The 18,752-nt window shown below is 44.1% G+C and overlaps 1 protein-coding gene across 1 annotated transcript in view; it reads right to left on the bottom strand.

The window, feature by feature from the left end:
• ATAD2B (ATPase family, AAA domain containing 2B) overlaps positions 1–17,993 on the bottom strand; it is a 114,818-nt gene extending 96,825 nt beyond the window's left edge. The window contains exons 1-8 of the mRNA XM_019538128.1: positions 17,942–17,993; positions 17,796–17,856; positions 17,273–17,480; positions 12,853–13,007; positions 4,462–4,508; positions 2,915–3,068; positions 856–958; positions 195–303 (exon numbers count right to left, since the gene is read on the bottom strand). Coding sequence (XP_019393673.1) covers positions 195–303; positions 856–958; positions 2,915–3,068; positions 4,462–4,508; positions 12,853–13,007; positions 17,273–17,480; positions 17,796–17,856; positions 17,942–17,993 — 889 coding nt within the window. The remainder of the gene's footprint in view (positions 1–194; positions 304–855; positions 959–2,914; positions 3,069–4,461; positions 4,509–12,852; positions 13,008–17,272; positions 17,481–17,795; positions 17,857–17,941) is intronic.
• Positions 17,994–18,752: the final 759 nt, after the last annotated feature.

Below are 18,752 nucleotides of genomic sequence, written 5' to 3'. Positions count from 1 at the left end.
CGCGGGCAAGCTCCGCCCCATCTCCCCGGGACACACACCTTCGGACCATAAGATGCACCCTCGTTTTCCCCCCACTTTTGGGGGGAAAAAAGTGCGTCTTATGGTCCGAAAAATATGGTATTTCTTCTGTCATTACTTCAAGACAGTTTTGTTTCATAAGTGTGTTGGAAAAAGTAAGTCTGTACCATCCTTACCTTCTTCCTCCCCTTCAGTGGACACTTCATGATGGTTCTGAATACCATAGCTATTTCTCCTCAGTGATTTCCTCCTCCTCTTTACTCGAGAATACATGTCCATGTTTTCCTAAAATAAAATGAATTTGCACATTAATCAACGTAATTCCTTGCAACTGCACAGTTAGCCCACACTTTCTGTACCAGTACAACCTACATATGAGACTTTCACCTTCAATACATTTTTCTAGCAAACGATCCTGAAACATGAGCTATTAAAGGTACTTGTTTTACCAGCAAGGAGATTAAGGAAATGACAGTCTCAGGGACATAGAGCATGTCAGTATCAACCCTTGTACTAGAACTCAGGAGTTCATGGTACCTGGCCACGTTCTCAGAGCACTAGACCATGCTTCCCTCCCGAGTTAAGAATATCTGTGTAACATGAGAATAGGGAAGTCAATTCCTCACTGAACAAAGCCTGATGGCCCATTCATATATTTTTAATTAAATACAACTAAACTGTACTCAATGCTTATTTATGCCAACATGGGATATTTTATAATGTTAGACATTGAGGCATCCAACCTAATGGAGCTTCATAACACACACACACACACACACACCCCACCCATTGTGTTACTTATAACCATCGTGTTACTTGCAACCAATCAGAACTTACAAATTCTGTGTCTGTCCACATTCGCAGCCGTTCTACTTCTCCAGATCGCCTATTACGCCTGATATTAATATTGTCCATTTCTTGTAGTACAGCTTCAGCAGTACTAAATATATATAATAACGTAAAAAAAGTAATGTTTAAAATAGTGGAACTCAACATTTTACACATATTATAAATAATGTAACATGTAAGTGATAGGTTTATAGTCATTTCAAGAAATATGGATATAATAAAATCTACAGATGAATACAATTATTTAATTCTTCCCTGCAACTCTTTGATCTATCAATTAACTGAACTATAAACCATACTAAAGAAAACCAAAGGAGGATAGTAAAGAATATGCATAAGAAAAAAATATTAATCTTCTGGGCTTGGAATCAAGCATAACATGCATTCAAATATAAAATATGAATTCTCTTCTCAGGTGTGGGAATTAGTTTTAAAACTGGGGAGAAAAAAGAACCAAACCGTTCATCTGAGAACTTGAACTTTTTATCTACATAATAAAGCAAAGTAAGCAGTCACGTCTTTCTGGAAATATGTCTCAGTCTTGATCCAAAGGTCTATCCCTTTCCTCATATAAATGCTAATAAACAGATAAAGGTTTGTTTTTTTTAGTATACAAAATACATCAAATGAAGCAGATTCATACAGATCCCTGTTATTCATTAATTTGGCTCACTCTTGCATCCTTTCTTTCACTTGTCTGATTTCATTGGGAGTTAAAAGGACTTTTATCTTCAATACCTAAAGTGCAGACAAACTATTGCTACTCCGCAAGTAACAGCTGTAATGAAGATAGACTACTCATCTGGAAGATGACCAGATATTAGCCAGACCCAACCACCTGACTGTCACGACTAATTATTGCCAACTCTGGTAAAGGTCATGGGGTACCTTTCCCTTGGAATCCTGCAACTTTTAAAGCTTCCTATGAACACTTTAAAATCTAAGCAGTGAAATCCTAACCAAGCTGAAGTTGATGAAAGTTTTAAAGTGAGTTGAACAGTATAATTTATGAATAATTATAAAAATATTTCTGATGTACAACATAATTGGTCTGGGCTAGTTCAGATGCCCTGTACCAAAATAAATGTACATATAGATTACAGCATCATAATCTTACCAAATTACAGTTCACATGGTAAATTTTTTATTTGTTTTTTTACTATTGTTGATATGGTGGGGGCAAGTATAAGAAGTTGGCTCATACACAACAAAAAAGAATACATAACTTGTAAACTGATGTTAGCAGCTCACCAAGTACACTGAAAAAATACTGTGAAAAATGAAAGATGGAATTCAGCAGAATAGATTTATTGGTAATATAGAAATCATACTTAATTATAGAAAATATCTCACATTTAAAACATCTTCCAAATACTAATCCCTGTACTTAGCGTCTCAGAGATAACTATTATACCCATCCTACAAGCAGGAAAGTGGAGACAGGGCTTGTTCTCCTGGCAGAGAAAGTTACCCAGAGCAACTCGTACAGAAATTCAAGTGCTGAGGCCCTGAAGAGTGAAAAGCTTGCACTGCTGAAACTGTGCAGCTGGAGAATGAGGGGACATCAGTATTGTAAAGTCTCTGCTCTCCAGAGGCTCAGCATCTGAATGTCTGTTCAGGCATCACCAGGTAAGTTGGGAGGGTTTTGTTTGTTTTTTACCAAGAGAACAAACCTGGAAAAATTCTCCCAAATTATTTGAACATGTATACACATATCAGGGTACATGACTTGCCTAAGAACACAGAAGAAACTAGGAATTCTGATTCCCAAGCCTGTATCTCCCTTTTTTTAATCTACTTTGTATTGTAAATGTCAAAAAGTGACATTAAATCCTGTATGCATTACCTTTATACTAACAAAGGGTAAAGAACTACACACCTGTTGCCATTTTATGATTCAGTAACACAAACAAGATCTGCTCAACCTCTAACAGATGATAATGCCGTTTAGCCCTAACTAAAAAAATCATGAAATAGTAAAGGAATCACTATCTTTTAAATAACCAAGATGCTTTATAAAGAATGTAAATTTAGTATCCTCACATACCTGTTTACTAGCTGATCAAATAGCAAACTCTGATTCAAAGTTTCAAATCTGTTTTTCCTGGACCGACAACTTTTTCTGACTTCTATATCTCCGTTTATGCAAGCATGGTCCCCATCTCCCTTTTTTTCCCCTCGAAGGGAATGGCTTTTGAGAGCTAAAAGAAATTTGTATTATCCTGCATTCTGAAATAGTATAACATCATCATAAAAAAACTAAGAGGTTACTCAACGAAGATAAAACCCCCAATGATATTAAGGGGCATATAGACACTCCCCTTTAAATGTGCATCATGAAAGTCACTGTAAAAAACCCCACAAATGTACTTAAAGTTCCTCACCATGCTGTTTAACAAGCTACTTATTTGCATGAGTATACCTCCTATTGTAATAAATGAGTATACCTCCTACTGTAATAAATTAAGATTTAAAACACCCACGATTCCATAGTCTAGAGCAGGGGTGGGCAATTATTTTGAGTGGAGGGCCACTCACTGAGTTTTGGCAAGGCATCAAGGGCCGCGTGACAGGCAGCCAGGGGCAGATAAATAATAATTTTCTAAATTTTTTAGGGGCCCCGTGGGTCAGATAGAACGGCCTGCCAGACAAACCATACCGCCCATCCCTGTTCTAGAGTTAACTTTATAATCAAAACACATTCTTAGTATACCTTTAGTTCTTACTCTTTCTTTTAAATAGGTTTCTATCAGACTGACAGAACAGACTTTTGCATAACGTATCTGTGGTTGCTATTATATGTGTGTACAGTGCCAGCACAATGAGCTCCCAAATCTCACTTAGTTCTTAGGTACACCCAAAATAAGTACAGTAATACAACCCAAAAATCCCCGATGGGGCTGAATTTACTTGGAGAGTTAATACACAACTAAAGGGGAGAGAATGTAACAGGGAATAGAATGATTTCAGGCAGGAAGTGCACTTCATGTCTCCTAAACAAAGGCACTTTGTGCCTGAAAACTTACTAACACCTCTCTCAATTATAGTTGGTTCAACAAAAATTGCCAAAAACCTTGCTTCTTGCATATTTTTTGAGCTGTCATGGCTACAATACCACTGTAACCCTACTATAGAAACAGGGTCATAGAAGATTAATATATTTCTAGTTAAGAAAAGTGAGTTGGAAACTTAGTAAAGATACACCAGAAAGCTGATCCACAATGGCAGAAACAACAGACAAGTGCAGGTATAACAAACAGTAGTAAAGCATTTTGAGGAGCCACAGAAAGCCAGGAATTAAGGATGGACAAGAAATTAGGTAAATTAAAATGGGCCATCTCATAAAAGTAAAGTTCGGGAGCAAGGTTATGGCTAGGGGGTCATAAATAAGATGCATGAACTAAGATAAAAACCAAAATTGTGTTTTAGTGCTTTTTGTCCCCAAAGGAAGCATCCAAAATGCCAAAAGAGGACATTTCTAGATGAAGCCAGGCAGAGAGAATAACGGAGTAAAAAATTCATACAACATAAAATAACACAAAACGTATTAAGATAATACATGGATGTAAAATAACCAAGAAGGAATACACTTACATAAGCTACGTCCATTTGGTAATGTAGCACCAGGCTGAGATGTTAACCTAGAAAAAACATTATATACACAAAACGTCAAGCGTTCATTTACTAACAAAATGCTACTTTTGAAACAGAAAAAAAAAAAACATTCATCATTACAGAAAGCATTTAACGTTACATAAAAAGGATACTCACTTTTAACATTTGCTAAATATGAAGCTCCTTAGCCCTAAACCCTGAAGAATTTGGTTTAGGACTAAGGCTGACACTTTCACATGTTCATTAGTTTTATACTTATAGCATCTGAGAAATATAGCAGCATTTGTTGCACTTACAGGCTTTACTACTTCACTTATGCTCTGTTCTAGTGAAGAAGCCACTATCAAGATCTAAGACACTGCAACACTTGACAGAAAACTGAGGGTTTGTCCATGGCCTGAAACTAGTCAAGTCAAGCAAAAGAAAAATGAGAAGTAAGTTCTTAGAACATAAAATTAAACCCATTTAGCAAATATAACAACTGGCCCCCACTTGCAGCACCCACCAGTGGACTGGAGCCCACACAGTGCTGGGTGCATGGTGAAGACATAAGGGGCCAGGGCCGTTTCTGCCGTAAGTCACTAAACCAGGCATGTGCTATCAGATCACCATTTATCTGATATACTTGGAGAAAGCTAAATGAGAAAGCTAAATGGAATTTACTTTTAATATTTACATCCCTAGCTAGGATATGGGCCTTCTCCTGTTACTTGCCTAAGAAACACATACTACATTTCTATAAAGCAAAACAATCTGATCCATTAAAACCTCAAGATTTTGGTAGATGTTGGACAAAAAAAGCACACCTAAGTGAAACGTTACATAACATTACATTCATATAGGGTGATCAGGGATGCACCAACAGAGAGATTTTTGGGGGCGAAAGCCAACTTTTAAGGAGGCATATCAGCCGATACCAATCTGATTTCTGATATAGCTACATGAAGCTGTTAAGTCTGTTGTGATGGAAGGGGAGGGGGAGGGAAGGGGTATGGGGGAGGTGCAGATCAAGGCCCTTGTGGTGAGGGAGGGAATGGGGCTGGGGCAGGCACTCCCTGGCTGGGGCAGGACAGGGTGTTGGATGGAGCTGCGGCACATCCAGGAGGTGTGGGGGAGAGGGGCAGATCCAGCTGCTGCATGCACCCTAGGAGGGTAGGGGGGAGTATGTGCCCCCCAGATCTGTGTGGGGCTTGGGTGCGGGCAGGGCAGGCTGCAGCAGCACTGGGACTGCAGGCAGGGTGGGGGTGTGGTTTACAGCCACCCCAAAAATTGCCATAGCCACCCCATAGCCACCACCCACCCCACACAGATCTGGGAGCACACCCCATCCCCATCCCCTCCTGGAGCAATGGCGCAGTGGCAGGAGCTCCCTCCTCTCCACGCCCCCCAGATGAGCTGTGGCTCCATCACACACCCCTCCGCCCCGGCTGGGCAGCGCCTGCCCCAGGCCCTGCCCAACTTCCTCCTCACCATGGGAGCTTTGATCTGCCCTCCCAAGCCCTTCTCCTTCCACCACACCAGACTTACCAGCTGCACACAGCTCTCCATGCTGCTAGCTGTGCTCCTCACTGCCTACGTGCTGTGTTGCGGCTGCATGCACGCATGGACCATTTATCAGCCAAATTCCGATATAGACATCTTTCTTTATATCGGTGCTGATCCAGTATCAAACTGATGCATCAGTGTACCTCTAAGGGTGACCACCGGTGTGTAATTGGGAGGGACACATCCTGGAATGGAAGCCTCAAGTCCCAGTCCTGAGCTGCACGACGGAGACAGCATTTGTTCTGGATTCGCAGCATCATGCAGGGAGCCACAGGAAATGGCAGGTTTCCCCTTGCAGGCTGGTGGCATTCCAGCCTGCAAGGGGCTGCCAGGAGTAGGAAGCAGGGGGTAGCACATGTATGTGCCCACCTGCACACATGCATGTGGCCAGGAACGCAGCCAGGCAGCAAGGAAAGCAGCTCCCTGCACTAAGTTTATGAGGGAGGAAGAGGCATGGGGGGAACAAAAGGAGGTGCAAATCAAGGCCCCTCCATGGTGAGGTAGAGAGTGGGGAAGGGGCTGCTGCCCAGTCAGGGCTGTTCACAGCACTGACCCATAGGAAGCTCGTCATGGGGGCACAGGGCATGGTACAGCTCCCCACCACTGCGCACACCCCTATGAAGGGGCAAATTTGTGGCCCCCTCCCCAAATTTGTGCATGGGGCAGGGGTGGATATGGGCAGCCCACTACGGGCTTGTGGCTGGCAAGCCCCACACCACCATGACGAGGTGCCCCATGCCCACCCAGTACCAGAGGGGGTGGCAGCGGCATTGAGCTGTGCCCCCTGTTGCTGCCAGGGAGCACATGGCCAGTATGGGGCTCTTGGTGGGGAAGGAATTAGGGTGGGGAGTCCCAAGACCTCAGAGGACAGCCCGCATCCGACTCAGTCCTGCTTCAGCCATGCCACCAGTTTGGAGGAAAGGATGCATCCCACCTAAGCATTTTAAAAAGGTAGTTGCCCTACATTCATATGATTCTCAGTTCAAACACTTATCTTGTTTATCCCCACCTTTCTTTTCCCCCCTCACATCAATTTAGACTCAAAATGTGACCTTTCCCAGGGGGTTGTAGTTTTACAATGAAATACTGTTGTTTATACATGCTCTCATCAATCCTTCCAGTCAAGTGTAAAGGTCTGTCTAGAAGATGCAACCTTCAGATTGACAAATGGTTGCCTAGACAGTGTTGCTAGTAGGACTCCAGCTTCTTTTACCACGGGGTGGTATTCCAGGGCAAAGAGCTACTGGGAGGAGATAAGGTCTAGCTCAGGAAAACAAGGAAGAGTGTCTTTACATACAGGTTTGGTAGCCTAGTGAGGAGGGCCTTAAACTAGGTTCACTAGAAGATGACTACGAAAAACCTCAGGTAAGTAAAGAGCCTGGGGACATGGATAAAAACTTAGTAAGGGGAAGCAAATAACAGAAGCCTTAGGAATATTCTTGGGACCTGAAGCATTTATATACTAATGCAAGAAGCACGGGGACCAGGAAGAACTGGAGATCCTATTGCAGCTATTCTCAACCAGGGTGATGGGGCACCCTGTGGTGCTGCGAGATTCTCTGAAGGGTGCTGCAGGATGTGAGAAAAAAAATAGAAAAAGGCTCATGCTCTAAGTGTGAGGTAACAAGCAGATAAAGGCAGCCTCAGGTTCTCCCTGCCTGGCCACTTCCCTGTCACCACTGCACGGCCCCTCCGCAAGGAGGTAAACACTTTCGGAAATAAATTAGTTATTGAAACAGTGTGCCACTCAGTTCAGGGAAGTTAAGGGGTGCCACAAGTCTGACAAGGGTGCCTTGAGTCTACAAAGACTGACAACTGCTGTCCTTGTCCAAACTCAGAATTATTATACAATTGGGATTACAGAGAGGTAATGAGATCGTCCACATGACTGCAGTATGCTCATGGCAGGCGTTAGCTTGCTCAGGAAGGACAGGCAGGGGAATAAAGGAGGAGGTGTTGCCATTACACACACACATACGTAAAGGAGATGTACAGGCGCTCTCAGGTGTAGTACGCAGCGGAAGGTAGGCCTGTCGAAAGCCGCTGGGTGAAAGGTCAGAGCAGCAGGAGGGATGTCACGGTGAACATCTGCTACAGGCCACCTCAGGGCTCAGGTGGTAAGGGTGGAGGTGGAGATGGCCTTCTTTAAATAACTGACAGAAGCTTTCAAATCAAAGGACCTGCTTCTCCTGAGGGATTTATCAGGACATCTGCTGGGAGAGAAACCCAGCACTGCTCAAGCAGTCTAGAAAATTCCTGGAGCGTGCTGGGAGTAACTTGCTTGACGCAGATGGGAAACAGGACGTCTAGGAAGGGAGCTCTTCTTGACCCGCTGTTCAAAACCCAGGGAGGGGATCTGATTGAGAAGGGCTAAAAGTAACTTAGGTAGCAGTGACCACAAAATGAAAGCGTTTAAGATCCTAAGGGAAGGAAGGAATGAGAGCAACAGAATATGGACACTGAACTTCAGGAAAGGAGACTTTAACAAACTCAGGAAACTGGTGGGAAGGACCCTCCCCGAGAGGCAAGTCTGAGGGGAAAAGGAGCCTAGTCAATGACTTAATATCTAGCTGGGAAAAGGTATTCAAGTGGGGTTCCCCAGGAGTCTGTCCTGGGTCTAGAGCTGTTTAGTATCTCCATTAATGATCTGGATGATGGATGGAGTGCATGCTTAGCAATTTTGCAGATGACACCAAGTTGGGTGGAGTTGCAGGCATTCTGGGGGGCAGGGTTACGATCCAGAATACCCTGAATGGACTGGAAAAATGGTCTACAGTCAATCAGGTGAAATTCAGCAAGGACAAGTGCAAAGTCCTGCATTTCAGATAGAATAATTGCATGCACAAATAGAGACTGGAGAATGACTGGCTAGGCTGCAGTACTGCAGAGAAGGACTTGGGGCCTATAAGCTGAATATAAGCTAACAGTGTCATTTTGCTTCAAAAAAAATCATACCAGGTTGTCTTAACAGCGCTCTTACCTGCCTGGGGCAGGGGGTCAGACTCAATCTGCTGAGGTCCCTTCCAACTCCAATAGCTATGAATCTACAAACTTGAGTTGTGACAAACCCTGTGCTGTTAAGATGTTGAGATGACCTCAAGGTGCAAACTTCTCTCCCCCTCCCTGTTCTGCTGCATGTTTTAGTAGATAGACTAGATCTTGCTCCTGGTGTGACTCCTGACCCCTAACCAACCTTAGGTCTCCCATACACACCCCAGTCCAAACCTTTGCAGCTCCAGCAAAGGAAGCTCTGCCACTCCTTGGGGTTATCATCCTGGGTTTGCAAATAAAAAATAGGGAAGCAGATTCCTTTCTTGCAAGGAAACAGAATGCCTGTAATAGATCATTTTGTGATCCTGCTTGCCACAGACAATCAGTAGGGCAAAACAGGAAAAAGGTTTTATTCCAGAAAAAATAAATCATATGTGCAGAAGCAGCTATAGTTTGAGAAAGAGAGAGGGAAAAAATAAAAGGTCAGAAATACAAGATGTCACCCTACTTCTCTATCTAGAAACAGCTTCAGCGTAATCCCTGCTAATCAGCTATTTCCCTACAGATGGCTTTTCTTATCTAGCATGCTGTTACTTTACAGACTCCCTCAGCCATACCTGAGCCCTAAATTCAAGAACACCTAGAAGCTGGGGCCAGGAAACACCCCTCTTCTATAGGGATTTCCTAAACATCTCCCTCAACCTTGAGCACAAACTTTTATATCTTCCAAATCTCTCTTTTGTTTTTGGAGAGAATGTATATTAAGCAGATGAAGTGTCCCTCTCTACCTAGTGGAAGTGGCTGAAGGCACATCACTCCCTTTGCCAGACAAAAGCTTTTGGGCACAATTTAGTAATTCATTGTTTCAACCTGTACAAGCAGCAAATACAACCTTCTATGAATGAGAATAGCGATTATTTCTTGAACACCCATCACAGCCACACTGCCTGGCCAAAGATGCATGCCACCTGGATGTCTCTTTGGTGTTTTCTGAATAATTTACTTAAGCAGCACTCAACCTTTTGCCTCTGCATGCCAAATACATGGAGAAAGGCCAATCTGCAAGCCAGGCCCAGCCTTGAGATCCAGCACCACCTCCTCCCTCCCCAGGCAATGGGATTAGGTCCTGGGGAACATAGCACCACCCCCATCCAACCAGGATTGGCCCCTGCCACCCAGTGCCATTTTCACCTGGCCCTGTGTGCTGGAATCAGGTGCCCCAACCAGTATGCAAGACCTGAAGCTCTCCATAGGTCAGGAAGTCTGGCAAGAGGAGAGTGGTACCACCACTCTCCAATCAAAGGTCCAGACCCTGGATTACCCCACAGGCCAGATGACACAGCACTGTGGGCCGGATTTCGTTCACAGGCTGGGGGTTGAGCACCCCTGAATTATTGGATTCTCTTCCAGTTACAACATGAAACCACAAAAGTACATTTATATCAAATATTATAATATATACAGGCATGAAAATGAACAGCTTCACACTAGCTACAGAAAGACTAAACACCACAGGGGTAAATCTAATCTGGCAGAATATCTATGAATGTTGCATGGTGCATCCCAAAGGCTACTTTGTTTTGGCATGAATCCAAGACAGGAGTGTCATTTGGAAATCAAGTAAAGTGATTCTTCCACTCTATTCAGTCTCACCTGAAGTACTATGTCCAGCTTTGGACCCACAGTTGGAGAAGTATGTAGCCAACAGGAGAATCCAGAAAAGAGGAATGAAAATGATTAGAAGGCCTAGGAGGCAAAACTTAAAGAAGGTCTGAAAGAATACGGGTTATTGAGTCTGAAAAAAAAAAAAAAAAAAAGACTGAAGCGGGTGCTTTGATAAAAATCTTCAAATACCTGAAGCGTGACTACAGAGAAGGATTAAGATAGGCTTTTCTCCATGCTGCAGGGGACAAAACTAGGAGCAATGGCTTCATGCTGCAGCAGGGGAAATTAACACCGGAGTGTATGTGAAGCTTTTTAACTATGGGGGTTGTCAAGGACTGGAACAGGCTACCCAGGGAGGCTGTAGGATTCTCCATCTTCAGAGGTTTTCAAGAGCAGGTTGGACAGACACCCGACTGGGATGGTTTAGTCAGGGATGATCCTACCTTAAGCAGGGGCCTGAACTAGATGACCCTTCCAGCCCTACTTTCCCGTGATCCCACTGCAGTTAAAAACAATACATGTCTGAAAGAATGTTTAATCCTACAGAACAAACAGCTGCTGTCACAAGGACCAAGATTATAGCAAATCCTCAAAAAAGCAGCCCCAGACATGACTGCTTCAAGCTCTTGGGGGCCTGGTGTCTACATAATCTGGTAATTACCTGTGTGCAATCTGAAGAATGTTGTAATCACTGGTAACTTTCTTCAGATTGGATTAATGAGTCAGAAAAGGAAACAAATGACTCATTTGTTTTGGCTATATGGAAGTCATAGTACTTTTGCCCACAGTATTTTTATTACTATACTTCCCAGTACTGTGTGATTTTGATTCATCTTTGTACACAAGATAAGTATGTTATGAGGTACATTTGGCAGGAGGGGATGTGTGGCTACTGAACTCCTGCATCATCCAACGGTAGTGTAATAAATGGAGAACAGCTGAAAACAACACTGAAAAGGAGCTGCAAAATGTAAAAGAAAATAATTTCCTAATTTAAGCTTAGAACCCGCTGCTTCTTCCTGAAGTACATAAAACTTCCAATAAAGTCAGTGAAAAATATTGAACAAATTAACAATAAATGTAGGGTTTGGCCCTACCACACTCCAAATGGAGAACATTTCCCATTAAACTGAGGGAATCAAGGTGGCAGATGGAAGGACCTAAGTCACAGGATTCATGGAAAAATAGACCTTTCCTTAAACCTTAGGCTTAAAAAAAAAAATCTCTCAGAAGAATACGGTTTCAACTTCTAAGTAAGCATTTTCAAGCCAAACACAAGTGGGTTGGCTTACTTTAGGAAAACAAACAGGCCATTTTTTGTTGCAGTCATTGTGGGGCAGGGCACGTGGCATACCTGCCACTAAGAAGCCAGGCAACTGCTGAGCCACCCGCAGGTGGGGTCAGGCCTAATTGGAAGGTCAGCTGACCCAGGGGCCAGCAGGCAAGGCTAGGCCTGATCAAGGGAGTCACCCAATGGCAAGAATGGGGTGGTGGAAAACCTCAGCTCCCACTGCTTTTTGAGTGACCTCATAGAGGGGGAAGGCTAGGGAAGTACACCTTGACAGAAAAGTACTTACCAGGAAGACCGGGACTAAGTTAGTCCAGAAGCCCAGGGAGGGGCCAGGAAGGACTGGGACAGCATGGGTCGAGGCCCAGCAAGAGAGGCCTGAGCCACATAGTGAGGCCCAACAAGTATAGTGGGACCAAAAGGGTCCAGCAAGAGACTGGGAATGGAGTGCAGGACCAGACAGGATGCAAGGTCCAAGGGCCTAGATAATGATACACAGCAAGAAGGGCCTGAGGATTTATAGTGAGGCCCAGCAGGCATAGTGAGACCAGAGGGGTCCAGCAGTCCAGTGAGGGGCCAGGAACAGAGTGCAGGACCCGATGGGTCGAAGGGCCTAGAGAGCATCTGGGAAAAAGGAGAACAAAAACGGATCTAGGACAAGGAACTAAGAGAGAAGCTGACAGCCTGGAAAAGGGCCAGGAGGAAGACCAAGAGGTCTAAAGACAACTTGAGTGGGACAGAGAAAGAGACCAAGGGATCTGGCAGCTCAAGAAGGGGCTTTGCAAAGAGACAGAGAGATCTGAAGGTGAGAGCAGGGCAGAATACCCTGGGAACAGGGCATTTCAAATTTCTGAGTATCTAATGACAGTGCAACAGCTTACCTGGACTGTCCACTTGAGATGCTCCATTCCTCTCGCTGCCCAGTACTGCGTGATTTTGATTTGTCTTTGCACACAGGATCAGCATGTTTCGAGGTACGTTTGGCAGGAGGGGATATGTGGCTATCACTCAAACTAGCATCACTACCTTCATCTTTCTGAAAGAGAAAAAGCATCAGACCATTTGATCAGTTCATTTTAGCAATTCCCTATAGAACATAAAAGACCTACTACTCACCTAAGAAAATAAAATCCAATTCATACCAACATAGCAGTGCTTTCAAAAACTCATAGAAAACAGTGATGGAAAAGACCTTGACCTCTAATCCAGTGGTGCTCAATCTTTTTGCCACACAGGCTGGATGGATAGTGCTTGGCCCATCCACTGGTTGGATTCCCCCTGGCAGGCCCAATCCAGTGGGTGCTGCAGGGCCAATCCAGCCGCCCAGAGGGGAATGGGGGGCCAATTCAGCCATAGGGGGAGAAGGTGCATGGCCTTCTCCTTTTCTGGCCACCTGTGGAAAGGGGGTGTGGCCCAGTCCCAATCCAGCTGTGCAGTGGGAAAGAGGTGCAGGGCATGGGAGGGGTGGTGGTATTAATTGCCACTGTTCCCCCACCACCAAATTTCACAACCCATGGAGAGCCCCGCGAGCCAGATGCCAATGGCTCAGTGGGCCGTACTTGGCCTGCAGGTCAGGGGATGAGCAGCCTTGCTCTAGTCCACTCTCTATCCAAAGGCAGGAACCTAAAACATTCCTGACAGAGACCTGTCTACAACCTTCACTAACGGAAATACCATAACTTTCTTAGGTAATATATTATGTCCTTACAGTCTGAATGTAGACAATTTTCCCATCATCTAATCTAAATTAACTTTGATGTTTGATAAATGCAGACACAATGAAGGTTAACTCGCCAATAAAACAGGACACGATGAGCTCAAAACACTTTTTTTCTTTATTTAACAATGCCTCTTCATGATGCCTCTGAACCAATTCTAAAGTTCTCTATAACATAACCCATCCTCCTCATAGACCATGAATAATTCTACTGCCTGTGCTGTATTTGAAACTCAAAATACCCATTTCCTCACCATGCTGTTCAAGTTTTTAAAAAAAGAAATAGCAAGCACCCAAAGCAGTCATTGCCAGAGAGTTTGAGCAATTTTTGGTTACCAGAGAGTTTGAGCAATTTTTCGTTTTGCATGTTCTGTTAAAAAAAAAAAAAAAAAAAAAAATGTAGTCACTGCAATATATATTTTTTTTTTTTGAAAAAGTCTTCCTACTTTACCTCTCCTGACACCCACTGCTTAGTTTTCAAAAACTATCAAAAAGCTATTATTGCATACTACCAGAATACACAGAAAACTGTTGGCTGTTCCATGAGGAAAATGTGAACTAGAGAGAGGCCAAGAGACCCCAACGTAAGTGACAAGTACAGAAGATTTCTCATAATTCCCAAGTACTTCAAAACCTTTATCTTCTCAAACCTTCAAGAAATATGGCAGGACTGTTATTCTCATTTTACAAATAGGGAACTACAACAAACGGATATTAAATGACCTGCCCAAGGCCATGGAGGGACTCTAAAGCAGTGCAGAGACTTAAATCTATTACGCAAAATACTAGATTAAGGTCCTAATCACAATACCACAAAACCACCCTTTTGCTCTGTTTAATAAGATAACTGATCTTTATACAGGTAACATTAATATTTTCCTTCTTCCAGATCTCAAGACTTCTCCTAAATCATCACATAATAAATATGAATTGGTTTTATTATTATAATATTTATTATGAACCAATGAGTCCAGGATACGATTGTAAACTGCAGCCGACTAGACGGCCTGGTGGCAACGTGGTAGGGGTACCAGTGGCAGGGTAGCACCTATAAAATACCATAATATTGCAACTTCTAGAGTTAGGCAAGTATAGGGTGCCCCAAAACCCTAGCCCTGACTGCCTTGTGGATACTCTTTGGTTGGAGAAAGGCTAAGGGACATCACCCTGACAGATAAGCACCCTTGCCGAGGCTTTAGGCAGTCAGCAGCAGCTCTAATCTGTTGCTTTCTGGCAAAAGCTACAACCTTCGAAGCACTAAGTGTCTGGACTTGGTCTGGCCTTTGGACTCTGTCTCGATGGTCTAAAAGGGGGATGGTAGGCCCAGGACAGCCTCCCCTCCTCCATACTCCTGCCTATGCATACAAAGTGAAGGTCCTGGTGTGCTGGTTACACAGACCTCTTGTGCATACACCATGATCCAGAGGATTGATTGTTTGCAAGAGATAAAGAAGTTATTCTCCTTATTACATGTGTAATAATGTTTAGCTGTAACTTCTTGCAGTTCTACAGCTTTCTCATCCATGAACTTCTGTTCTCCCAGTTCCAAGTATAGCAACCCTGTCTTTGAGATTTTCAATAGACAATACTGCAATACTTGGCACTGGTGAGGCCACTCCTGGAGTCCTGTGTCCAGTTTTGGGCCCCGCCCTACAAAAAGGATGTGGACAAGTTGGAGAGAATCCAGTGGAGGGCAGTGAAAATGGTTAGGGAACTGGGGGACATGATTTATGAGGAGAGGCTGAGGGAACTGGGCTTATTTAGTCTGCAGAAGAAAAGACAAAGGGAATTTGATAGCAGCCTTTAACTGAAGGGTGGTTGCAAAGAGGATGGACCTCAGCTAGCGGTGAGCTAAATAGGGCCCGTGGGCTGTATCTGGCCTGCGGAGGGACTTTGTCCAGCCGACAATGGGTCCCTTGGTCCTGCCTGGTGCTGTCTGGCCCATGGCACATCCTACTCAGAGCATGGAGTGAGGCTGGGGCAGCTCTGCAGGTGGACTGCCCAAGCAATAGTGGCTCCTTCTGCCTACCACCGCCACTGGCCCCACGGTACAGGCAGGGACCCATGCACGCAGCCCCAGCCTACACCCAGTCCGCCCCAACAAGAGCAGACCAGCTCCAAACCAGCCAGGACCCATGCACACAGCCTGGACCCTGGACTGTTCCAAACCTGCTCCAGACTGCCTGCCCACGATGAGCAGCAGTGGCCGGGAAGAAGCTGGTGCCTGGCACAGGGAAAAAGCAGCCCCTCCCCGTTGCCACTGCCAGGCCCTTCTTGCAACAACCTCCCGGAGCCTGCACCAGAGCTGCCCTGTGGCTCCTCTCTGCAGCCATCACTGCCACCACCAGGATGCCAAGTGGGGCAGCTTTGGGAGTACAGCGTAACTTCAGGAAAGCCTGGGCATGGGCTCCAAGCAGCTGGAACAAGGGCCTGGCAGCGGTGAGGGAGAGGTGGCCATTTTTCCCCCATACCCAGCAGCAGCTTCTGCCTGGCCACATCGCAGCCACCACTGCTCATCAGCCACCCAGGGCGGGCCAGGAAGTCTCCAGAAAAAGTAGGTCCTTTGTTGATAAAACACAATAATCAAACCATTTGCCTGAGAAGCAATTCTATATCATAAAGGAAGACATATGGCATGGCAACTCACATGGACTGTACAAGTGTCATTCATCAATAGGTTCAAAATAATAATACCCCACAAAGAACAGCATTTAAATGTCTGCATGCTATTATTTTTCCTCCTCTCTGCAGAAACTCAAATCATAAAAACAATAGGTTAGCATCACCAAGGTGCTGCACTTCTATAACACGTATTATCTTTACTCTGATTTACGAGCATGTGAATTACTTTAGTCTCCACACTCTCGGGAAGCATTCATAAAGACTGCAAGAGAAACCTTTTCACTGTCCGTACTGGAACTAGCCAAAACAGAAGCTTAAAGAAAACGATGAGACAATTCCAGAGATCTGCAACTGGCAACATAAATAACCCCAGACATTCTGCCAGTGTAGAAAGAAAATAATAATAAAAGTTAGGATAGAGTAGATCACATCTTTTGGGTCACAGAGCAGCTGTCATCAGAACATGGATATACTAGACATGCCATATTGCAACAACAAGACATCCGATATCCTAGATGCCAGGGCTATCGGGCACAAAATGTAATTTTATTTCCATAGAAGCTGATGATGCATCTCCAATTTATCTTCTTGTTTTTATGCCTTGCTTGAAATGGCAAACTGCTAATATACTCAAGGGTAAGATGGCTTAAAACACACTATGCTCTCTCACGTACTGGGGAAAAGGGGAGCCTTGGTAGGCAGGTGCAAATGAAAACCAAATACTCCTGTTACTCACCTTAATGATAGTTTGCTGTTAATTTCACACGTGTTTCTGCAACAGCACACCATTCTTATCTGGGTTTTTTGTTCAATTAGTCAGTTCAGTCTAAAGGTCAAGATTCCTGCTGATCGCAGAACCAAGCAGCAAAAGCTGTCAAGGACATCAAGAGATTTACCCTCCAGAGTGATGTCAGGTATTGATTCTTCCACCCCTTGGTATATGATCACCATCTTCTTCTGACTGTCAACCCAAAGCTCTTGTTTGACCCCGAAAATCTTCCCAAGAGACTTTGCAGGGAAAATTCCCTGCGAGCAACCAAGACCACATCTTCCACAAACAGGAAATCTCTGAGAACCAGCTCTTTCATCTTGGTTTTTTCCTCTAAACCTTGCGATGTTGAACAAGCCTCCACTGAGTCTGATTCAAAGATAAATGCCATCACTGCTGTCCTTAAATGCATGAAGAAGCAGGAATAAAAAGTAGATATTAAAAAGCACAGGGGCTAAGACACACCACTGTGTCACCGCATTATTAGGGACCTACCCAAATCACAGTGGAAATTCGCAGCACAGTGATGCCTTTTATCTTACTTTTCGCTGCACCCTCCCCCTGCTGAATGGCCAAGAGGCAAGTAATCCCACACTTCTTGCACCTCTGACACTTAGCGAGAGGGAGAGTAGAGAGGACAGAAGTACACAGCAAAAAGCGAGATTAAAGGCACAACTGCATTGTGAACTTCTGCTGCAATTTAGATAGGTTCTTACCCATTGCTAAGGTCAAAGGCATTTGGTTCTTTGCTTTCATCCACTACAGTTGCCTTCACAACTTGATGTAATGAGTGAACGATGTTCAACAGTTTCGGGAAGACAGCCTAGTTTCTTCAGAACAGTAAAAGGCGCAGTATGTTAACCATACTGAAGGTCTTCATGAGTTCGATGAAGGTCACGTTCAGTGGTATTCATTTTCATCTACACTTCTCTTGCAACTGCTTAGCCAAAAATGTAACAGTGGAGCACCCGAGTGAGCGAAAACTGCACTGACTTTCAGGATAGATAGTTTCACCTAGAGACTGCAGCCTAGGAAATGACAACTTTTTCAGGGACATCCAACAGGGAGATACCTCTATGATTCTCACAGCTGCTTCTATCCCCCTTGTTTTTATATAATTGTACAAACTGAGCGTCTTTGAAATCTTGCAGTACCACTTCCTCTTTCCAACAGAGAAGTATAACTTCATGGGGCTTTCCAAGCGATTCATTGTTGGCACATTTGTAGACTTCAGCAGGCAAGCAATCGTTGCCGGACGCCTTGTTCCCAGGAGTCAATTTAATGGCTTTCTGCAAGTCTTGTAATATAATCTTTGTCCAAATCCATGATAACTTTGAATTGTGGTAGTCCTTTGAACTATTAGGGTTTGATTTCAGTCTCCCTGGAGTATAAAATTCCATACTGTTCAATCCAACACTCGATTTTTTGTTTGGTTGGTTTTTTTTAAAATCAGTGATGACACTTCCATTTAAGTCTTTCAACAGAGCTGTTTTCTTCTCGACTGGACCAACTGAATGATTACATCATATTCTGGCATGGGAACCCAGCAGAAAAAGGAAAGCAGGTTTTGCTATTAGAAACAGCTTGTCGTCTTCCTGTGAAAGTCCCATTCCTGTATCTATTCAATTCATGACACTCAAGGTGTGTACACAACAGTTTCCTAACTTTCACAC

Source organism: Crocodylus porosus, unplaced genomic scaffold (genome assembly GCF_001723895.1).
Source record: "Crocodylus porosus isolate Cpor-Errol unplaced genomic scaffold, CroPor_comp1, whole genome shotgun sequence".
NCBI lineage: Eukaryota > Metazoa > Chordata > Crocodylia > Crocodylidae > Crocodylus > Crocodylus porosus.
Note: the sequence above shows the minus strand (reverse complement) of the source record. Positions and strands in the feature narration are given on the sequence as shown.